The 19,466-nt window shown below is 53.5% G+C and overlaps 2 protein-coding genes across 2 annotated transcripts in view; both read left to right on the top strand.

Annotated features, from left to right (window-relative positions):
- Positions 1-19,245, top strand: part of CACNG4 (calcium voltage-gated channel auxiliary subunit gamma 4) — a 69,291-nt gene extending 50,046 nt beyond the window's left edge. The window contains exons 2-4 of the mRNA XM_012502610.2: positions 4,590-4,673; positions 11,200-11,340; positions 16,309-19,245. Coding sequence (XP_012358064.2) covers positions 4,590-4,673; positions 11,200-11,340; positions 16,309-16,847 — 764 coding nt within the window. The 3' untranslated portion in view covers positions 16,848-19,245. The remainder of the gene's footprint in view (positions 1-4,589; positions 4,674-11,199; positions 11,341-16,308) is intronic.
- On the top strand, positions 17,187-19,245 carry LOC105738924 (the record flags this gene model as incomplete). The annotated part of the gene is made up of 1 exon (XM_030827102.1): positions 17,187-19,245. A coding segment is annotated over one exon (735 nt), but the record flags the coding sequence as incomplete, so codon positions are not given.
- Positions 19,246-19,466: the final 221 nt, after the last annotated feature.

The raw sequence follows: 19,466 nt of genomic DNA, 5'->3' as shown, positions 1-19,466 counted from the left end.
TACCAAAAATACAAAAATTAGCCAGGCTTAGTGGCATGCACCTGTAGTCCCGGCTACTTGGGAGGCTGAGGCAGGAGAATTGCTTGAACCCGGGAGGTGGAGGTTGCAGTGAGCCGAGACCATGCCATTGCACTCCAGCCTGGGCCACAGAGTGAGACTCATCTCAAAAAAAAAAAAGAAAGAAATATACTTTTAACGAATGTGTCTCCTGATTTGTGCAGATGAAGGGATATACACGTGTGCAGACGAGCCTGTACCTGCTCATGAAGGGGCATGCACACCTGTGCACACACCCCGTGCCTGTTATTTACAAAACAGTCATAGAATCTTCAAGCAGGACCATCTCCCTCTGGTCCAATTCCTAGGTTTTCTAGATGAAGAAGTAACTTGCCTGAGGCCGAGTGACTAACAAAGTCTCACGCTAGTGGTCTCCTGGCCCTCAGGAAGGCGAGGGCCACAGTGTCTCTGGCAGCACAGCCCAGCAACCCCTGTCTCCACCTCATGACCTCAGCATTCCTGCAGCCCAGCCAGTCAGGAGCTCACAATTAGCCACCCTAAATATCACTTAATAGATAGCACAGCAAATGGCCCATGTATGGAGAGCAAACATGTGTGAAGCGGATTGAAAATGGCTTTCTTTCTTACTCCTTGCATCGGCCATTAATTTTCTCCTTACTAAATGCCCTAGGCCAACCAGCTCCCATCCCATTAGCGTTAGGCCAACGCTAACAAAATTAAATTTGACAGGGATAAATGTGAAGTCCTTAGTGCCAAACATTCTACTCCACAAAAACAGATTTGGGGGAGGTGAGGCAACTTTTGTGAAAAAAAAATCCTAGGAGACCAAGTCAATAGCGATACCCAGTCCCATTAACAGAAGCATGGAGTCCAGAGAAGAGAAGAAAGTGCCAATGTGGTTTGAGCTGGTCAGACCCAGCCTGAACGCTGGGTTTGGTGGTGGAGCTGTGCCTCCAGGCACCGAGAGTTGGGAGCAAGCCCAGAGGAGGGAGCCAGGGAGAAGAAGGCACTTGAAACTGCCAGTAAAAAACGGCAGCTGGGCACAGTGGCTCACACCTGTAATCCCAGCACTTTGGGAGGCCGCAGTGGGTGGATTGCTTGAGGTCAAGTTCAAGACCAGCCTGACCAACATGGTGAAATCCAGTCTCTACTAAAAATACAAAAATTAGCCAGTGGTGGTGGTGCATACCTGTAGTCTCAGTTACTTGGGAGGCTGAGGCACAAGAATTGCTTGAACCCAGGAAGCAGAGGTTGCAGTGAGCCGAGATCGCACCACTGCACTCCAGCCTGGGCGACAGAGCGAGACTCCATCTCCAAAAAAAAAGAAAGAAATAGCTGAAGGTGTTGGCTTAGAGAGGATGTTTAGGGGAAATATCCCACATTCTTGGTTGTAGGGACAGAGAACAATCTCATTCACTCTCCACGGGGCTGAAGACAGCTCGTGCCCTTCTCCGCCACCTCGTTAGTAATAGCTGGAAACAACAGGTGTCCCTTCGTGGGCGAATGATGAAACAAACAATGCTGCATCCATGCCGCAGAATTCCACTCAGAAATAACACGGAGCAAACTACCGATACGCATGACAGCTCGGATGAGTCCTGAGGGGGTTAGGCTGAGTGAGAACAGCCGGTCCCCAAAGCTTACATGCTGTATGAGTCCATTTGTAGGAGAGTCTCAAAATGACAAAACTATTGACATGGAGAACATATTCCTGGCTGCCTTGGGTCAGGGAGGGGATGGGCAGGAGGGCTTGGGTGGGGCTGTGCGAGGGCAGCGTGGGGACTCCTTGCAGTGACCAAGTGTTCTGTATCCTGACTGTCAATGTCAGCATCCTGGTTGTGATATTGCACTACAGTTTTGCACGATGTTGTCATGGGGAGAAGCTGAGTATAAAGGGTAGGTGGATGGTTCCAGTATTATTTCTTACAACTGCATGTGACTCTACAATTATTTCAAGACAAGCGTAATCTTTTTTAAGATGGGCAGAACCCCACGCGTATATATGTGGAAGGTTGTGCCCACGAAGGAGCATCTGAGAAGACACACGGTGGACTTAGCAGCCTGCCGCACCAAAGCAAATCAGGAAAGAGAGACTCCTTTTTCTTTTTCAACCTGTTATTGCCACTTGTCCCACCATGCATGTGTGACTTGGTGATTTTGCTTAGACCCGTGAAGTAGCCCAAAAAAAGGTGTGTGGGGAAGGGGAGGAATGGGGGAAGGGAGGCACAGCAAAGAGCTTGGTCTCACCCACCCACAGCTGGCAAAGTGCCTACTCCAGGTCTCCGGGAACATTCCGAGCCTGCCGTGTGAGAGCCAGGAGTGAGAGGGGATGTAGCCGGCCCACTCTGGCCTTTGTGTCCCCACCCCACCACCCTGAGGTCAGCCTGTCTTGGCGTTCCTACCTCTTGCTCACAAACCCTCATGGTTCTCCACCAATTCAGCCTCTCATGAAGGAGCGAGGGTGGGTCATTTCTAGATCCAACAGCAGCAACCCCCCAACTCTGAGCCACCACCATGGGCCCAGAATCACCCTAAGTGCCTTTCAAGTATGACATGGTGTAATTCTCCTAAGATCCCCAGGATATAAGGGCTATGGCTCTGCCCATTCTACAGATGAGGAGACCGAGGGGTTAATAACTACGTTGTTCGTGCTGGATCCCATGCAGAGGACACTCCTACCATCACCTCTGAGACCCTCTCTCTGCCTCCCCATCATCCTGCCCCCCACCGCTGGCCCCCAGGGCCCATGGACCTTCAGGAAGCAGGGTTGTCACTGAACACTCCAGCTCCTTGGAGGCAGCAGCTGAAGGGGCCCAATGGAGGAAACAGCTTGAGGACGGCAGCTGGTAATCAGCTTCTTGGTGACCAGGTAGAAGGGCAGCATGCCTGCAGCTCGCCAGGGATCTCTCCTGGTTGGAAGCATGAGAGGTGGACGTGCACCCGGACCCTGCCACCAGGACTGTGCTCCTGACTGACTGAGGCAAGGGGGGACGCCTGCAGCCGCTGCAGAAAAGGAATTGGCCCCAGTTGGAAACTGCCCCTTTGGTGTCAAGATGAGCTTGTGGCTCCCAGGCTGCAGGAGTGGGGGGCTGACCAGGGGAAGGGGTTGTCTGGCACGGATGGGACGTGGCGGCAACACCCTGTGCCCCTGGCAACCAATGTCCAGTGCTGTGGTGGGCATTCTCAGACTTCAGGGAAGCAGAGGACTAGGAGAGCGGGGCAGAAGATTCTGGAAGGGAGGAGTGGCCTGTCCTACATTACGAAGCTATCCAGGGAGTCTGGCCCCCCACCCATGAGAGCCACTTCTCAGAGTAGGGAGGAAGAAACCAAGCAGGTGATGGTCTCAGCCCTTCTGGAAGTTTCTCTTGCTCTGTCCTCTCTTCCTTCAATCACATTGAGTGAGGGGATTGGAATCTGCACCAGCTGTGTATCTGAGGAAGGAGTCACCATAACTGTGGTTTTTTGAGTTTTTTTTGAGACAGGGTCTGGCTCTGTTGCCCAGGCTGGAGTGCAGTGATGTGGTCTCGGCTCACTGCAACCTCCACCTCCTGGGCTCAAGTGATCCTCCCACCTCAGCCTCCCGAGTAGCTGGGATTACAAGTGCACCCCACCACATCAGCTAATTTTTGTACTTGTAGGAGAAATGGGGTTTCACCATATTGCCCAGGCTGGTCTCGAACTCCTGGGCTTAAGCGATCCGCCCTCCTCGGCCTCCCAAAGTGGTGGGATTACAGGCATGAGCCACTGCACCCGGCCATAACTATGGTTTAAGAGAGGGAAAGACAGACAGACAGACTTCAACCCCACCCTTGCCTTCACATGTCTTGCTTCCCTGCCTGGAAATCCCCCTGTGCCCCATTCCCAGTGGGCAAATTCTTTGTTTTTGGTTTTGTTTTTTTTGGTTTTTTTTTTTGAGACGGAGTCTTGCTCTGTCGCCAGGCTGGAGTGTAGTGGCGCGATCTTGGCTCACTGCAACCTCTGCCTCCCAGGTTCAAGTGATTCTTGTGCCTCAGCCTCACCGAGTAGCTGGGACTATAGGCGTTCGCCACCACGCCCAGCTAATTTTTGTATTTTTAGTAGGCACGGGGTTTCACCATGTTGGCCAGGGTGGTCTCAATTTCCTGACCTCGTGATCTGCCCACCTCGGCCTACTAAATTGCTGGGATTATAGGCGTGAGCCACCGTGCCCAGCCTGTTTTTTTTTTTTTTTTTTTCAAGATGTTGCTAAGAGTCCCTTGGGTAGAGGGATCCAACCTCCTGCTTGCCCAGGGCAGCTCTGCATGGCACCTCTTGTCTCAATGGTTATTCATGCCGGGTCCTATTACTCTCACGTGCATCCAACCTTGGACCATAACTAGGGTCACCTTTGGGGCATATCTCTCCTGGTGTAGCCATTCTCTGTGTGTCTCTCCCATGCCCCCACCAGACTGGGACGCTGGAGCCTGCCTTTCTTCTCTGTCTGTCCCCAGGACCTGCACAGAGGCTCACACACGCGGCAACCGTGTCTGGAGTGAACGGATGAGTGAACCCAGACAGCATTTACAGTGTTCTTTTCCTCTCATTCCTTCCAGGGATCTATAAAGGGCACTGCTTCCGGATCAATCACTTCCCAGAGGACAATGACTACGACCACGACAGCTCGGAGTACCTCCTCCGTGAGTGTCAAGAGGCCTGGACTCTCTTTCTGTGGGGAGGGGGAAGGGTGGGAGGAGGCGGCTGGAGGAAAGAGAGACATTGGGCATGGAGAGGGTGATTGTCTCGGGATGGTCCACTCACTCTCTTACTTATTCAGACATCGTGAGTTTGGAGGATGGAGTTTTGCTCATCATTGCCATGACATACTGGGCATCTCAATGGGGTTATTTGGCTGAGAGGCCTGTACCCTGGGGAGACAGGCCTGTGCCCTGGGGAGACAGATCTGAGCAGAAAGCCTGCTGGGTGTGGCTGGCTTCAGAGTTACTGATTGGCTGGAGCTGGGGCTGGAGCAAGGAAAGTTAGACATAGACTCTGCCCAGGCTGGGCCTCCCTGCAGGGTGTGGCACTCCGAGCACACTGGGGCCTCCCCACCCTCTCCTGCACACTCTCTTCCATTCCAGTCTTGAAAAATCAGGTACAGTCACACACCAAGACAGCCTCGTGGGGTGCTGGGAGACCCAGGGGAGAAGGCGAGGAAGGTGCCAGGGAGCAGCCTCTGACGTATGGTCCTGAAGTCTTTTCAGCACCGCCTCTGCCCATGGCAGCCTCCACCTGCTCCTGGGTCCGGTGGCTGCACGTGGCCCCCAGACTGAAGCCCAGAAGTCACAGCACAAGCTCAATTCCAAATCACAAACCCAGCCCCCACACTAAATCCAGATCTTATCCCTGGGCCTGTGAATACCTTCCTGGGAGCAGCCAGGGAGGAGCCTGCAAATAGAAAAATAGCACCATTTCGGAGTCATTTTCCCCTTTCACATTAACCAAGACACATGAAGAGCAGCTCACAGCAGCACCCCTGGGGCTCGGACCCAGCCTTGTTGATGGAGAATCGATACCAGCATCCTCAGAGAGCACAATTCACTCTGCACCTGCTTATGGATCGTTTTTTCTAAGAGAAAGGATTTTGATTCTGAGTCATCTGGTGAAATAGAACAGCACGCGGTTCCCATAGAGCCTGGGGCAGTGTCAGGCTGCTGCGACCAGGCCCAGAACATGAAATAATTTGGCCACCGCTCTGCCTCCCATCCTTCCTCCCTCACCTTCTCCTCCTCCTGTCTATGCTCCGGTTCTGCTTAGCAGGGGCCCACACTGAACCAAGCAAATGAGATTTCCACAGGGCCACCAGAGATAGTTGTGCAGGTTGCACACTGCACAACTCAAGGGATGTCACATGCATAAATTATGGTATGAACATCCTTCCAGTTGTACAGTGCATGTCTGCACAACCTGCTGCAGAGGCCCTTGGTGCTCAGCCTAGCTGGGATGGCTCAATTGAAAATCAGCCCCAACTCAGAATCTGCCTTTCTCTGCCCAATCCAGGGTAATCAGGTGGTTCTTAAAGCTCTGGGGGCAGACGTGCCCATGGCCCAACCCTGGGACTATAAGGAAAGAGGCATTAGAGAAACAAACTGTTCCCTCTCCATTTCCCACTGGAGCTCCCCTGAGGTTATGGGCGTTGGTGCCCGTTGTTCTTTACTCTCCTGTCTCTGTCCCATTCATGGTCCCGGAGCGCTGGGGTCTCTTTCTGGATTGGCCTCAAGATACAGTAGCCCAGAGGTCACCTCATGTGGCTTCCCGATCTCCCAGCAGGAAGCAGATGTTACACTCAAACAGTATGAATGAAGGATGTTTACAGAAGGACCATTTACAAAGGTGCAGACGAGGTTAAGGGAAACCCACAAGGGCTGGAGAGCTCCCTGGGGCCAGCAATAGCCAGGAGCCATTACCCTCCACGGCCTGGATAGGTGAGGGGGACAGGTGTGGGAGCCTGGAGGAGGGACCGGTAGGGACAGGGCCACCTGGCAGGAGCTGCGGCTGTCGGGAAGCAATGCCACCCCTTTACCTATAGCTGGGCAGAACTCCCTCGCCAACACCCTTCTCCAAAAGCCAGAGGCGGGAGCCCGAGGATTCGGTCCACACAGTCAGCTTGGCCCAGGGCAGGATGGAGTGAGGATCTGGAAGAGCAAGAAAAACAAAAACGAGTGAGCTGTTCCAGGTCCTCTGGGGAGGGTGCAAGGCGGGGAGGGCTGCAGAGTGATTTTCCCAGATATAATGATGGTGACAGCACAACCGCAATTAGAGCTCATTGGGGAAGGCCATGTTCTCCTTAAGTGTACGCTGTGGGGAAAGCAGCCAGGTTCATTAACAAGCTCAGGGATGCACATGGAAGAGACAGCTTGATGGCTTTCGGGCCTGTGGTCTCTGCTGCTGGCAGAAGTCAGGGCGGGGTGGGGCTGAACTGACTTCCCAACAGGGAGGTGTTTTTCCACTCGGTGGCTGCAGAAACAGGGATATCTGGCCCTAAAACCAAGCTCTGCATGTGTCTTTGATCATCCTTTTATCTCCAGAGTGCAGGTGCCTATGAGCTTGGAGCCGGAGGGGCTGAGCAACTTTCAGAGACAGGCCAAGGTCATGATCACCAGACAACTGGCATGTGTTTCCAGGGCCACCCTGATTTCTAATATTTTGTCTTCTGGTCTCTGTCCAGACCATGGCTCCTCAAAATATGTAGAAGCACAGGAGGGAGGTCTCTGGCGGCTATTTGCAAGAAGTGAAGGTTCATGAGAGTTCGTTTATTCATTCATTTAACAAGTTATTGCAGCCAGACGCAGTGGTTCACTCCTGTAATCCCAGCACTTTGGGAGGCCAAGGTGGGAAGATCACTTGAGGTTAGGAGTTCCAGCTTGGTCAACATAGTGAGACCTCATCTCTACAAAAAATAAAAATAAATTAGCCAGAAATGATGGCACACCCCTCCAGTCCCAGCTATTCAGGAGGCTAAGGTGGGAGGATCACTTGAGCCAAGGAAGTTGAGGCTGCTGTGAGCCACGATCGTGCCACTGAACTCCAGCCTGCATGACAGAGCAAGATCCCATCTTAAAAAAAAAAAAAAAGTTATTGTGGGCCTACTGTGTGCCAGGCACTGTATTAGACATGTGGAGTACAGCAGCAAAGAAAACAGGGGTCTGCCCTCCCGGTGGAGAATGGGTGTTTTGGAGAAGGCAGCAGAAGCTTCCATGGTGGGGCTGCCTGCAGGATGCCTGTTTCAGGCCGGCTCATCTGCGTGGGCGTGGAGCACCAAACCTGGTAGATCCAAGGCTGCGCTGCTCCCACCCAGTCTTTGACAATTCAAGAAGGAACTCCGCCCCCAGCCACACATTCTGAAGCCTTCCACAGAAACTAGGCTTGTGTTGTTTGTTGCAAGCCCCCTGAAGGCCTCTGAGCTCTTACGATGTCACTGCTGATTTGCAGATTCACAGCCCAAGATTTGAGGGGGTCACCACCCCACATCCTGCCTACCTTCTCTTCCACAGGCCCTGCTGGTCCCAGGGGTTCCTGCCCACCTTGCCCTGGGCCTGGTGCCCCTCTCCAAGTCTGCATTTCCAGTTAGGTGAATAACTTCTGTGCCAGGCCGCAGGGGGGCTGGTGTCAGGGCTGCTGGGAGTCCATAGTGTGCCCGGGGGTGAGTTAGAAGGAAGTGTCTGGTCTCCTGGCAGATGCAGATCCTCTGCCAGAGCTTGATGTGGCCAGCAGGGCATGGGCTGGACTTCAGCCTCACTCATCCCTCCACCCCTTAGCCACCTGTGCTGTGCCCGACCTGCACCACTGTCCGTGGCAATCCCAGCTGGCATCTGCACATCCACAGCTCAGGAATAAGTCTGTGTGGCAAGGCATAGGTGCTTGTGTGACTTACCTGGGCAGGATGGATGCCTCTGAGCCAAGCCTGGGCATCCAGTGATCTTAGAGCAACTGGGCTTTTTTTTTTTTTTTTTTTTTTTTTTTTTTTAAGACGGAGTCTTGCTCTGTCACCTAGGCTGGAGTGCAGTGGCGCGATCTTGGCTCACTGCGACCTCTGCCTCCCAGGTTCAGGCGATTCTTGTGCCTCAGCCTCCTGAATAGCTGGGATTACAGGCACCTGCCACTATACCCAGCTGATTTTTCTATTTTTAGTACAGACTGGGTTTCACAATGTTGGCCAGGCTGGTCTCAAACTCCTGACCTCAAGTGATCCATTCACCTCGGGCTCCCAAAGTACTGGATGGACTTCCTTCTTTTGGACTCCTCTGACCTGTCTGCAGAACGAGGACATTGAGGGGATGACTGACCTCAACTTTTCTGGCCATCACAGCTCAGAGGCACATTTCAGAAACACACAGGAAACTTCATCCCAGAGCCCGCTGCTGCCAGAAGGCAGAGAGGAATCGGAGAGGAGGCGGCACCGGAGAGAAGAACTGCATTTAATGCCCCCAGACAATCCCCTCTCTGTGAAGCAGGGACACACACTGATGCGTTCACAAAAAAGGAGACAAACCCTGCCTTCAGAGGAGAGGCTGACAGCCCTGAAACCCGCTCAGCTGGCCGGGGAGGGTGGCGCCTGCCAGTGCGGCCCGACTCACTGTCCCCTGCGGGGGCCACCAAGGGTCCATGCAGCCGAGATTTCTACGGGGCTGGGAGACAGCAGGTGCTTGGGAAAGGCCAAGCTCTGGGCTTCCCTTTCCCAAGTCTCCCTTCCCTCCCTCTGGCCTTCCTCCCACCCCAGACGCTAAGGGAGGGCACCCTAAGCCGCTACTGGGTGCTTGACATTTTCTCACGGTAACCCTCCGATGGGGCATGTTCATTTCCCAAGGCCACTGTAACAAATGATCAAAACTGCGTGACTTGCAACAGAAATTCACTGTCATGGTGTGGAAGCCAGAAGCCCAAAGTCAAGATGTTGGGGGACCCTGCTTTCTCTGAAGGCTCTAGGAGAGGGCCATTCCTCTTCCAGCTTTGGAGGTGGTTGGCACTCCTTGGCTCATGGCAGCACCATTGGGTACTCTGCCTCTGTCTTCACAGCCCCTTCTCCCCTGTGTCTTCTCCTAAGGTTCTTATAAGGATGCTCGTCATTGGATCTAGGGCCCACCGGATTCATCCTGGATGATCTCAGCTTGAGATTCTTAACTGAGTCACATCTGAAAGCCCTCTTCTTCTTTTTTTTTTTTTTTTTTTTTTTTGAGAGGGAGTCTTGCTCTGTTGCCCAGACTGGAGTGCAGTGGCGCAATCTCAGCTCACTGAAAGCTCCGGCTAATTTTTTGTATTTTTAGTAGAGATGGGATTTCACCGTGCTAGCCAGGATGGTCTCGATCTCCTGACCTCGTGATCTGCCTGCCTCGGCCTCCCAAAGTGCTGGGATTACAGGTGTGAGCCACTGCGCCCAGCCTTTTTTTTTTTTTTAGACAGAATCTCGCTCTTGTCACCCAGGCTGGAGTACAATGGCGCAATCTCGGCTCACTGCAACCTCCACCTCTGGGGTTCAAGAGATTATCCTGCCTCAGTCTCCCTAGTAGCTGGGATTACAGGAGCCCACCACCATGCCCGGCTAATTTTTTTTGTTGTTTTTAGTAGAGACGGGGTTTCACCATGTTGCCCAGGTTGGTCTCAAACTCCTGACCTCAGGTGATCCGCCTGCCATGGCCTCCCAAAGTGCTGGGATTACAGGCATGAGCCACCATGCCTGGCCAAGGCCCTTTTTCCAAATAAGATCAATTACAGGTCCTAAGAGTTAGGACACAGGTATATTCTAGGGAGGCTGCAATTCAACTCCCTACAGGTAGATGTTACCATTCCCAAGTTATAAAAGGGGACTGAGGTGGTCACCAAAGTCAGCTGTCCCTGGTCAGCTAGTCAGTGGCAGAGCGAGGTTAGTCAGTGGCAGACCCCTGGTGTCAGGGCTACAAAGGTGGTTCTGTGGATACTGTGGGTCACGAGCATCCCTCTCGGCCCAGCCACACCTCCCCTGCGACTTCAGACCAGTCATGAGGTCCCACATCCTTGTCTGTCACCTGGGGGATGATGATGATGATGATGATGATGATGATCAAGGTATAGAATGGCCAGGCCCAGTGCTATACACCTTACATGTGCAAAACCAAGTGTAGGACACTAGTGCTAGGAGGAACCTTATTCCACAGACGGGAAGCTGAGTTTTGGAGAGTGAAAGTGACTTGGCCAAGGCTACACAGCCAGCATGCCACAGCAGGGCCCACGCCCAGACCCACCTAATGCCAATGCCTGTGCTCTCAAGCACTGACCAGGGCCACCCTTTGTGGACACTGCTTCCCAGCCTTCCAGGGGCTTCACGGAGACTGTGTTCATGCAAGGGCTTACGGGGCTGTGCAGCGTCACAAAAATGTGATGCGGTTTGTTGCTTTCATGGCTGTTACTATGGTCTCCCTGGTGCCCATTCCCAGGGAGAGACTAAACAAGAGGTAGCCAGATGTGACTCCAGAGTGAAGGGCAGGCCTGGAGCCCCCGCTTGCATCTGATCCAATGGCCCTGAGCCTCCCCGGGCCCTGGCCCACCTCGAGTCTCCAGGTCCTAATGGGAATCTCAAATCCTGGGGAAGGGCCTGGAGCTGGAAGGTTCCTGGGAGACATACACAGCCATGCCTGGGAGGGCACCTGATCTCACCGCCCTCTGCTTTGTGCCCCCCACCTCCCCGGCCAGGCATCGTGCGAGCCTCCAGCGTCTTCCCCATCCTCAGCACCATCCTGCTTCTGCTGGGTGGCCTGTGCATCGGTGCCGGCAGGATCTACAGCCGCAAGAACAACATCGTCCTCAGCGCCGGCATCCTCTTCGTGGCTGCAGGTGAGCCGCCCGCCCGGGCTGGTGCTGGGCCGGGAGCTAGGGACACATGAGTGCCTGTTTCGCGTGGTCCCCACTGCCAGGGAGTGTGCATCCTGCGGGGGAATGCAGACATAACATCGCCACATGCAACTGACTTGTAAAGTCCCAGTGTTTAGGACTGGGGGTGGATGGAGAATGGGGAGCAGCTGCCGAACGGGGCTTCCTTTCGGGGTGACAGAAATGTTTTGGATGCTTGCACAACATTTTGAATGCGCCAAAAGCCACTGGATTGTGCTCTTCAAAAGGGTTACTTTTATCTTGCATGAATTTCACCTCAACCGAAAAATAAGTCCAAGTGTGCAAAGTGGTGGGTGGGGTTCAGCTGGCAGTTTTACAAGCCTGTAACAGGAGCCTGGCTGGGTCAGGCCGTCAGGGAGGTGCCGAGGGGAACCATGCCAAAACTCAAAGGAGTTGGCCAGGTAAAGACAGGGTGAGGGCCCAGAATGGGCATGAGTGGCCGTCTTGCAGAGGAAGCAGAAGTCCAGGGTGCCCGGGGAAGAGTGAGCAGGGAAGCTCGGCAGAGCAGGCGGCCCCCGCCCATCCCAACTGCCCCAACCCTCCTGGCTACGAGAAGGCAGCAGCACCTCAGAGCCATGCCCGTTGTCCCCGGAAAGTGCCACCGGGGAATAGCCACAGAGCTGTGGGTGACAGTGACATGCCACCTTGGCTGAGGATGGGAGGGCCTGGCGTGGTGCCGCACACGTGGGCCTCCCAGAGCACCCTTTTCCTGTCCTGCATTCCCTCGCCCTTTCTCCTGGAGAGGGTAAATGACTTCTGTTCACATCCTGGGACCTGGGGCCACTGCAGTAGAGGGGCTGGCTCCAGCTCTGCAGCCGCCACTGGGGAGCCGAGGTGCCGGGCCCCAGTTCTACACCACTCCAGCGTCTGTTTCCTTCCAGCACAATAAATAGACGTGTGTGGAGTGGGTGTGCTGCGAGTGATGTGGGGGCTGTACATGTGTCAGGAGTGTGGTGTGTGTATGTGTTTGAGAACTGTGATTGTGTGTGTGGTGTATGTGTGTGTTTGAGGACTGTGTGTTTGTGTGTGTGAAGAGTGTGGGATGTGTGTATTTGAGGGCTGTGGTGTGCTTGAGGACTGTGGTGTGTTTGTGTGAGGAGTGTGCTGTGTGTGTTTGAGGACTGTGGTGTGTTTGTGTGTGTGAAGAGTGTGGTGTGTGTATATTTGAGGACTGTGGTGTTTGTATGTGCGAAGAGTGTGGTGTGTTTGTGCATGTTAAGAGTGGTGTGTGTGTGTGTATTTGAGGACTGGTGTGTTTGTGTGTGAGCATGGTGTGTGTGTGTATTTGAGGACTGTGGTGTGTTTGTGTGTGTGAGGACTGTGGTGTGTGTGTGTGTCTGAGGAGTGTGTGTGTGTGTATTTGAGGACTGTGGTGTGTGTGTGTCTGAGACGTGTGGTGTGCGTGTGTATTTGAGGACTGTGGTGTGTGTGTGTGAGGACTATGGTATATGTGTGTCTGAGGAGTGTAGTGTGTGTGTATTTGAGGACTGTGGTGTGTTTGTGTGTGTGAGGACTATGGTGTGTGTGTGAGTGTGGTGTGTGTGTGCACGTGTGTGTGTGTTGGGAAGAGGAGCCTGTGTTGAGGGTCTCCTGGGAGAAGCATGAACCTCCCTCCTGGCCAGGTCCCCCGGCCCTTCCCTTCTTCCACCCAGCTCCTTTCTCTCTCTCCTGCCCCAGTGCCCACCATCTGCTCCTTGAAGCAGTCATTTTTCACAAGGTGTGAGCCGTTTAGGAGGTCCCGGCTGTGACCCCTGAACACTGCCCTGGAGCGTCCTCCCCAAGGCAGGGAGAGAAGACTCCAGTCACATCAGAAACCACAGTGGCCATGCCAGCGCTCTGTGAGCCCGACCCCACCATCCCCGCTCCTGCGGAGGAGGCACACAGGCGGTCCAGCAGCTCAGGTGGCTTCCCTGAAGTCACACGCACAGTGGCAAAGACATGCTGTGCCCAGGGCTCCAGTCCTCCAAAGCCCCTCAAGGTGCCCCCTGCAGGTGCCCGTGCCCCCAGGAGAAGCCGTTTCAAAGGCAGGCCCAGATGCCTGGTTCCACCAGAGGGGCTTGGAGCCTGGACCCAGAGACTTAGCCAAAGAAAATGAGTCCAGGCAGAGAAGGTGGCCGCAGCTGGCTGCAAGGAAGCAATGGGGAGGCCAGCAAGGGGACATTGGCTTATTCCCTGGTGCATGGGGCACTAATGGGGACTGAGCAGGGCGGCAGGCACTGGGTCGTGTGTGGGGCCTGGCTTCAGGCCACCAGCCCTAGCAGGGAGGTCGGACAGGCACTTAAAGAACTCGAGGTGGAAAACGGTAGGTGCCACAGGAGAAGGAAAGATTCCAACACTGGGAAAGTCGGAAGAAGATACAAGACTTCTCTGGGAAACTGGAATTCATGGAGTTGTTATTTAAGAAACACTTTTCCAACTCATGCTGAATACAGAGTGGGGAAGAAAACACAAAGCTAGGGAAGCAGCAAGAGAGAGATCAGAGGGGAGAAAGGTGAACTAGCGGTGGCTCACGCCTGTAATCCCAGCACTTTGGGAGGCCGAGGCGGGTGGATCACTGGCGGTCAGGAGTTCGAGACCAGCCTGGCCAACATGGTGAAACCCTGTCTCTACCAAAAAATACAAAAATTAGCTGGATGTGGTGGCAGGTGCCTGTAATCCCAGCTACTTGGGAGGCTGAGGCACGAGAATCACCTGAACCTGGGAGGCGGAGGTTGTAGAGAGCCAAGATCACACCACCGCACTCCAGCGTGGGCGACAGAGCAAGACCCTGTCTCAAAAAAATAAATAAATAAAAAGCGAACTAGTAGGATTAAAAAAACCATGTTGGAAAGGGTTCTTATGGAACACAACAGAAGAGACAAGGAGTCGAAACCCAGGACTGGTGTGCTCAGGGCAGGATTGCTGGATCCCTTAGCAGAAGATATTCTAACCCTTCCACACAGGGTGGGTGCCGCAGAAAATGGACAGAGGATGTGGACAGTGCAGAGACAAACACAACACAGCACTTTACGATCAAATGCAATGGACGGTAACTGAACTTACGGCAGGCACCCTGTGTGCTGGGTGCTGTTGTGAGCACTTTGTATATATCAGCTCATTTAATCCTCACACCAGCCCAGTGAGGTGTGGACCACGGTTACTCCCACTTTACAGACGAGGAGACTGACGCATAGGGAGTGGGAGTAATTTGCCAAAAGTCACACACTGGTATTTGGTAGAACCAGAACTCAAACCACACCAGTGTGGCTCTGTTCAACCTCCCTTAGAATAAGAGAGAATCGGATGAACGCAACAATGGCTATTTTTCACTTCCCATATTGGCAAAGAACCAGAAGTCTGATAATATTCATGATAGGCTGTTGAGACATTTGTACACTTACGGTGTACTGTAGACAGTGACTGTAAATTTCAAACACTAAATGCAATGTAATATCCTGAATCCATCCAGGGACAGAGAAAGGACATGAGTACAAACCCAGTAAAATTCAAGAAAAGGCCGGGCATGGTGGCTCACACCTATTATCCCAGCACTTTGGGAGGCTGAGGCAGGTGGGTCACATAAGGTCCCGAGTTTGAGACCAGCCTAGCCACATGGTGAAACCCTGTCTTTACTAAAAATACAAAAATTACCCAGGCATGGTGGTGTGTGGCTGTAATCCCAGCTACTCAGGAGGCTGAGGCAGGAGAATCGCTTGAACCCAGGAGGTGGAGGTTGCAGTGAGCAGAGATAGCGCCACTGCACTCCAGTCTGGGCAGCAGAGTGAGACTGAGACTCTGTCTGAAAAAACAAACAAGGCTGGGCGTGGTGGCTCACGCCTGTAATCCCAGCACTTTGGGAGGCCGAGGCAGGTGGATCACGAGGTCAGGGGTTCGAGACCAGCCTGACTAATGTGGTAAAACCCCATCTCTACTAAAAATACAAAAAAAATTGGCTGGGCGTGGCGGCGGGCACCTGTAATCCCAGCTACTCAGGAGGCTGAGGCAGAAGAATTGCTTGAACCTGGGAGGCAGAGGTTGCAGTGAGCCGAGATTGTGCCACTGCACTCCAGCCTGGGCAACAGAGCGAGACTCTGTCTCCAAAAAACAAACAAACAAACAAACAAATCCATGTAAAGTCTGAAGTAATGTACCAGGTTTGTTTCTTTGTTGTGGTGAGTGTTCCACATAATGTAAAATGTTAACATTAGGGAGAACTGGATGAGCAGTATATGAAACTCTCCGGACCTTACAACTGTTTGGTAAATCAAAAATTATTACCAAATAAACATGTATTTTAAGTGTTTGAATGCACATGGCCCAGAAGTTTCACTGCAAGGAGTGCACCCTGTAGTTGTATCCATGTGCACATGTGAGGCTGTAGACACAAGGATGTCCAAGGCAACCTTGTCACAGCAGAGGGCAGGGAGCCACCCTGACATCTCCCGAAAAGGCCTGGTTAGGTGGGTCGTGAGACTTCCGTATGGCGGTGCCGCATGTAGTTAGAAAGACAGGGGCAGCTCTCCATGGCCTGATTCAGAATCGTCTCTCAGATGTACTATTAAGAGAAAAACTAAGCAGCCAGAGTATTGTGCAAAGGAAATAATAGGGGTGTGTGTGTGTGTGTGTGTGTGTGTGTGTGTAGGAGAGAAATTTTTTTTCTGGAAGGACATACGAAAGAAGATAACAGTAGTTGCCTTAAAGACGGGCACTGGGGGCTGAGAGTGTGTTTTATTGTATACCTCATTTGAACTTTGTACTCTATTATCCATTCAACATTAATTACTGAAAAGAAAAATTAGCAACCAGAATAAAGAAATACTCATCAGAGAAGGGAATGTCCACCTGTTCCCTGCCCTGCCTGTCCCGCTGTGGCTCTAACCTCTGCCTGTCTCCCTCCCTGGCCCTGCTCCCCGCTCCCTGCTTCCCTTTCAGGCCTCAGTAACATCATCGGTATCATCGTCTACATTTCCAGCAACACAGGTGACCCAAGTGACAAGCGGGACGAAGACAAAAAGAACCATTACAACTACGGCTGGTCTTTTTACTTTGGAGCTCTGTCTTTCATTGTGGCTGAGACCGTGGGCGTCCTGGCTGTAAACATTTACATTGAAAAAAATAAAGAGTTGAGGTTTAAGACCAAACGGGAATTCCTTAAGGCGTCTTCCTCTTCTCCTTATGCCAGGATGCCGAGCTACAGGTACCGGCGACGGCGCTCGAGGTCCAGCTCAAGGTCCACCGAGGCCTCGCCCTCCAGGGACGTGTCGCCCATGGGCCTGAAGATCACGGGGGCCATCCCTATGGGGGAGCTGTCCATGTACACGCTGTCCAGGGAGCCCCTCAAGGTGACCACTGCAGCCAGCTACAGCCCCGACCAGGAGGCCAGCTTCCTGCAGGTGCATGACTTTTTCCAGCAGGACCTGAAGGAAGGTTTCCACGTCAGCATGCTGAACCGACGGACAACCCCTGTGTGAGCCGCCTGCCCTTTCTCTCCGCTCCGGCCTTTCCCCAGAACGGCTCTTTTTGCCACACAGGACGGCATGTGATCCTCAAGACAACGAACAATGAACTAAAGCCAAACGCAGCCCTCCCTGGCCTCCAGAGGTGGCGTGGGCTGGCTTTGCATGAAGGTTGTGCTGGGAGACCGGACCTGGGGCTGCAGAAGAAGCTGAAGGCTGACTTTGTCCCCTCCCCCAAAAAGGGTGTTTTGATGCCCCAGGGTCTCTGAAATATCCCAGGAAGCCCCAGAGCTTTCCTGAGGCTGCCTGGCCTTGATCAACTTGGGAAGACAAAACTGAGCCATTATCTCCTCTTGGAAACGAATCTTGCCAGAAAAACGGGATTTCAGGGTCTCTCCTCCCTGCCTGGGCGTTGGGCCACCAGAAGGCTCTGCCGGACGCCAAGAGGTCTTTGGGCTCTTGTCAGCTGCTTTTGAACCTGAGGTTCCTGTGTCGTTGAGCCAGAAATCAGACCACCGAAGCTCACTCCCTTCCTCTCCATCTCTCCCTCTCTCCGAGACTCTGGCGGTGGCCTATGATCCTGAAGACAGCTGTGCAGCCAACTGGTGCTTCGGCCTTTGCGCTGTCCTGGGGCCAGCTTCCCTCGACCTAGGGAGGCCATGGCCTGTGGAGGAGGCCCAGGTAAAGGCTGGGGGCTGTTGCTGGCTATCCTCTCTGCTTCTGGAAGTTTCTGCCTCACTCAGAATGGGCAGGACAGGCCCACTGACTGGACTTCAGAGTCTGGAGGGTTCCGTCGGTCAGGGGAATGGTGGCCACGTGGCCTCTTGCTGTGTCCCTTGTCATAGATCCGAGGAGCAACTCTGTCCCCTGAGCATTGGGGGTCCCAGGGGAGAGGTGGACAGACACCTCCCTCCAACTGGCATTTGGCAACAGGAGCCTGGACTTCCATGCAAGAGAGGGAGACCTAAGGGTGAACAGTGGCCAAAAAAAACCCTAGAGAATAAACATCCATTTCCTGGGTGGTTACAGATCATGACTTCCTGCAAATCAACGCCAGGAGAGCAACTTACATTCATTTCTTTGTCTTAAAAAGTAGCAGCAACTGGCCCCACAACGCCTATCATTGTAATTTATTGTGCCACCACCTAACAGGACGGAGTGGAGGGAATTTGGATAAACGGGCCGAGCTGGGCTTCTCTTCCTCCCTACAGAGGGGAGATCTCAGCACTTTGTCCGGAGCTGAGGAAGTGGTTTCTGTGTTTTACAGTTTTTCCAGCCATTCTTTTTTCCCCCTCCTGAAGCAAGCAGAGTGTGGAAGCGTGTGCAGGCTTGGAAGAAGAACTCTCCAGAACGTGGAACTTAACCCTCTTTTATATAAAACATGTGCTTTCTAAAGAAAAATTGTTTCTTATTTTTTGAGACTCCCTGATCCAGCCTGGAACAGTTGCCTATAGTCCTGGTAGCTGCCGTGCTTGGAAATAACGAGTGCATCCTTACCTCAGCTACCTGCTCACAGCCCGTGGGTGGACTCGGCCCCCTGGAGTACAGACCCGGGTCCGTTCGGCCTAGTGATGATGTCATCGTCTGTCCCACCTTCCTTTGCCCCCAGGAAAGGACGCATCCACCGATGGCGGCCCCAGCTGACTGCCGCCATGTGCTGGGGAGCTGAAATGAGGCCTGCCAGGCCCCTGTGTGCTGTGCTCCAGAGCCTTCGCTCCCGTCAGGGTTGGCAACATCTGGTGGCATGTCCAAGTGGCCCAGCAGCCGATGCTGAAGCACTGGAGTTCAAGGCCTTCACCTGCTCTAGGCCAGCCCTGTCACCACACCCACCACCTCCACTGCCATGACCAGGCTGAAGGCAGGGAACGCCCTCCCCAGACCCACCGTCCAGCAAGGCCCCGAGACTTTTCTTCTGTGATTTCCAAAAGCAAGGCAGCCGCGCTGTTCTGTTTCCTGTCCATCCACCACCTCCCTCCCGCTGCCCCAGAAGTTTCTATTATTCCATGGAGAAAGCTGTGTTCCAATGAATCCTACCTCTTGCCCAGTCCCAGGCAGAGTAAGCAGGGCCCACCTAGGGCCCAAGAAAGAGTAGGAAGAAGGGGACGAGCCGGGAGCAAAACCACCTCAGACACCCGGGCCTTCTCAGCCTTCTCCCCGCGGCCAGCCGGGTCTCCGGGGACCCTGGGCCCTGGGCCGCCCATTCCTGGCCCTCCCGCTGCATCTCAGACCTGACACCCACCCGGGGGGATGTGGTGGCCTGTGCCCGCCTTCTCTCCCACCTCCCGACCCACCCCCTCGCCCCCACCCCTGTGTGTTTCGCCAGTTAAGCACCTGTGACTCCACTACCTACTACTGGTTTTGGGTTGGTTGTTCTGTCTTTTTTTTAATTAAATAAAAACATTTTTAAAATGTTCTCTTCTTGATGTGGGGAAGCGAGGGAAGAGCCCCCCCATTAGTCTTTGTGGGCAGTTAGGGTAAACAGATGTCCCTGGCTCTGGGGTACACTGTGCCCCTCCCCCCCAACCCCCTACCGCCAGAAAAGAAGAAGGAGGCCCAGGGGGTGGGGAGGCCAGGCTCTGGTCAAGGCCAGGTTTTCTGGCTTTAATCTGGGTCACTGGCCACCTCCCCAGTACC

This window comes from Nomascus leucogenys, chromosome 14 (genome assembly GCF_006542625.1).
Source record: "Nomascus leucogenys isolate Asia chromosome 14, Asia_NLE_v1, whole genome shotgun sequence".
Taxonomy (NCBI): Eukaryota; Metazoa; Chordata; class Mammalia; order Primates; family Hylobatidae; genus Nomascus; species Nomascus leucogenys.
Note: the sequence above shows the minus strand (reverse complement) of the source record. Positions and strands in the feature narration are given on the sequence as shown.